At 37.2% G+C, this 3,164-nt stretch overlaps 1 protein-coding gene across 1 annotated transcript; it reads right to left on the reverse strand.

Moving 5' to 3' along the window:
* Positions 1–630: 630 nt before the first annotated feature.
* On the reverse strand, positions 631–2,860 carry LOC110655069 (uncharacterized). The gene is made up of 3 exons (XM_021811245.2): positions 2,310–2,860; positions 1,121–1,381; positions 631–1,000 (listed from the first exon to the last, which is right to left on the reverse strand). Exons 1-3 carry the CDS (start codon positions 2,724–2,726, stop codon positions 812–814), a joined length of 867 nt encoding a protein of 288 aa, XP_021666937.2. The 5' UTR covers positions 2,727–2,860; the 3' UTR covers positions 631–811.
* Positions 2,861–3,164: the final 304 nt, after the last annotated feature.

Below are 3,164 nucleotides of genomic sequence, written 5' to 3' on the forward strand. Positions count from 1 at the left end.
TAATTAAAATTTTCTGTTATCATGTTGAGAAACAAATAGAATTTCTTAAGCATTAAAAATATATCCCATTGAAAATATTTTCTCAAATAAATGCATAGCTAAATGAAAATTAGCAGTTGTTCACATTAATAACATTCAAGATCAGCGGGCGTGAAAAGCTCAGAAATAGTCTCTTCAGTAGCAAAATGAGCATCTAAATCTATCTCCTATGTCATTGCACTCCTTTTCATCATTAATAAAAAGCATAATATAATCCTTAACACAATGCAAAACAAATCATATTAAACTTGGAAACAGTCTTTGCCTAGCGCCAAGACTCTTGCTGTCTTGCGCAAGCAAGGTGCGGCCATGAGGGGGGGACGGGACTGTAAAACATGATCATAACAGGGATAAAATTGAGGATAAAAAAAAAAAAAAAGAGGGCAAGCATCTGTTCCAGGGAACAACTCAGATGCGCAAGTTACCCCAGTCCATCCATGAGCAGATCATAACAGGGGTAAAATTGAGGATAAAAAAAAAAAAAACAGGGCAAGCATCTGCTCCAAGGAACAACTCAGATCCGTAAGTTACCCCAGTCCATCCATGAGCAGAGAAAGTTGAGAAGGGACTAGGGAGATCATGCAGTGGTGCTGTGACGAACTGTTATCAGTCTCATAAATTTGAAATTTTGGTATGCATTGTACAGATTGATTATATATATGGGAACCAAAATATGAACATGAATCAAATCAAATGTGTCGTGGTTAAATAGAAAATTTTCCTTCCTATGAAACCAAGATACTTCTCACCCTTGAAAGAAGAAATGCAACCTCTACTTGAAAGCATTAGTTGCAGCATACAGAAAATCCAAGAAGCCTGTTCCCTTGAGGAGACCTTTCCCAGTCAAGAGTTCAAAGTCTAATAACAGCAAGAATCCAATTACAGCTGCCTTCCCATTTATCAATTCATTCTTGCCAGTGAAGCCAAACCCCTCTAGCTCCTCATCGACTACCATTCTCACCTAAAAGACAACCATAGAACATATCAATTCAATTAGCTCAAAACAAATATGTAAATTGTTTATGTTACTTCAGAGCATTCCATATGATGATATTCAGCCAACATTAATTAATGTATTTACCTCATCCACATTGACATCAGTTGCAGTCACACCAGGTTGAGCCTTCCCACTAAACACTATTTCTGCAGATGCATCAGGTTTTACACCTCCTTTCACACTGATATAAATATTATCTTCATCAGTTTTTACAGGATAAACATAGAGTGTCCTCAAAGCAGGTGTGAGAACTCTCAGCACAGGATTTTTTGGATACCAATCTTTAATAGCTCCAGTCCGAAGATCAAATGTGCTATCCGTTGTTGGGCAAACTATACAACCATCCTGTGAAAAAAACCAAAAAAACAAAAATCAAATATTGTAATTTTGCTTGTTTTCTTCATCACAGGGAAAGATCATGAACAAGTGCAATGCTAAAATGGACATCAGTCAAGCCTGTATACATAAGCAACACATTCTAAAAGTATATACAAATCTATTAAAAGAAATACAGGTATAGGGTCCTTCTTGTGAAGAAAAATTGCATGAGAAAAACAATTTGATATGATTTTTTATTTTTTTAACTTCTGTTTGTTGTAATTATAGTTATATAGCATCAAATATTCTTTGTCAAAAGGGGTATTTGGATGGAAAATGACTTTCTACTTTCATTTCCACCTAATCCCACAGATCAAGATGCTAGGGACATTATCTACTTATTTTGCTTGTACATAAAATTCTCAGAAGCATTAACAAACATCTATAAAGTAAAGGAAAACGCCTATGTGATTAATGTGTCTTTCTGAGGTGCCATGCTATCATACATGTGTGCATATGCACAGGCATGTGTACTAGTTCAGCTACTGAGATAAAACACGAGAGAGACTAGAATAAAACAACAAACAAAAGCCATCAATTCCCAGTTTGTTATCCCAAATTGTGCAGCATCTCTTTAAAGATTTGCAATTATCCACAAGTAACGGCATCATATTCAACCAACCATGTTTCCATGAAGGGCAGGCATTAGTTTCAGAATTTAGACAAAGCAGACCCATTACATTCAAAATTTAGATAGTGTCAACAGCAAATAGACAGTAACCCAACCTTCCTTAGCCTAAAAAAACACCCCAAGATTAGTATTTTCCATAGCATATAAGCATGGTAAAGTCACTAAAAGTTGAAAATTCCACAGATGAACACCAAAATCTTATCTTTATTCAGCTAAGTGTATAATTTGCTAAAATTAAAGAAAAAGTAAATAAGCAAGTTAGACCTGGGTAAGCTTGGCATTGATGAGTCCTTCAGTATAAGCCCCCTCAGCAGGTGACCTATTCTCAATAGCGAAAACCTCATCCTTATACCACAGCAAAAGTATCGTCTCCCCATCTTGAATTATCACACGCCTTTCTCCCTTTGGCAGTGCCGCCAACGGAACCACAGGAACCCAGTTCTCGCCTCCTCCACCGGCAGTCGGAGACTGCTCACTCACCGATACTTCCGCCGCCTCACACGCAATTTTGGGTCGAGGCTTGGGAGTCCATCGAGAGGCAAGCCAATATTTTGTGGGCAATGCAGAGGCAGCGTGGTAGTTGGAACGGTGCAGCGGGCGGCCGGAAATGGGAATACGTGGAGGGTTAAAAGAGTAATTTTGAGCCAAAGATGAGGCGAGATGGGAGGGAGTGGCAGCCATGGAAGGTAGGGAAGGGAAGAGAGGGAGAGAGAAGAGAGAGGGAGAGAATGAAGAAGGTGCATGGCCACACAAAGTGGATAATTAGGGGGAAAAACCTGAGGAGATATGGTGGTCTAAGTGTCTATTTGCTTTGAGCCACAAGTTATACTAGTACTTACATGGCAAATTAATATCGTGGGAATTGGAAGTCCCACCTTCATCAAAGAGAAAAGAAATTCACCTATGATTTGCAACGGAATTGTGAGATACTGAGTTTAAACTCTATTATGAGTTAAATTAATTAAAAAAAAATTAATAATAACATCAAATAATATGTAATAAGTAATTATTGCATATTAATATATTTAGTATTAAATATTTTTTTATCTGAATATGTGAATTATTATTTAAGAATGAGAAGCATTACATCCTATCCTTTTAGTGAAGCGAAATTAACTA

Source organism: Hevea brasiliensis, chromosome 16, assembly GCF_030052815.1.
Source record: "Hevea brasiliensis isolate MT/VB/25A 57/8 chromosome 16, ASM3005281v1, whole genome shotgun sequence".
NCBI classification, from domain to species: Eukaryota; Viridiplantae; Streptophyta; class Magnoliopsida; order Malpighiales; family Euphorbiaceae; genus Hevea; species Hevea brasiliensis.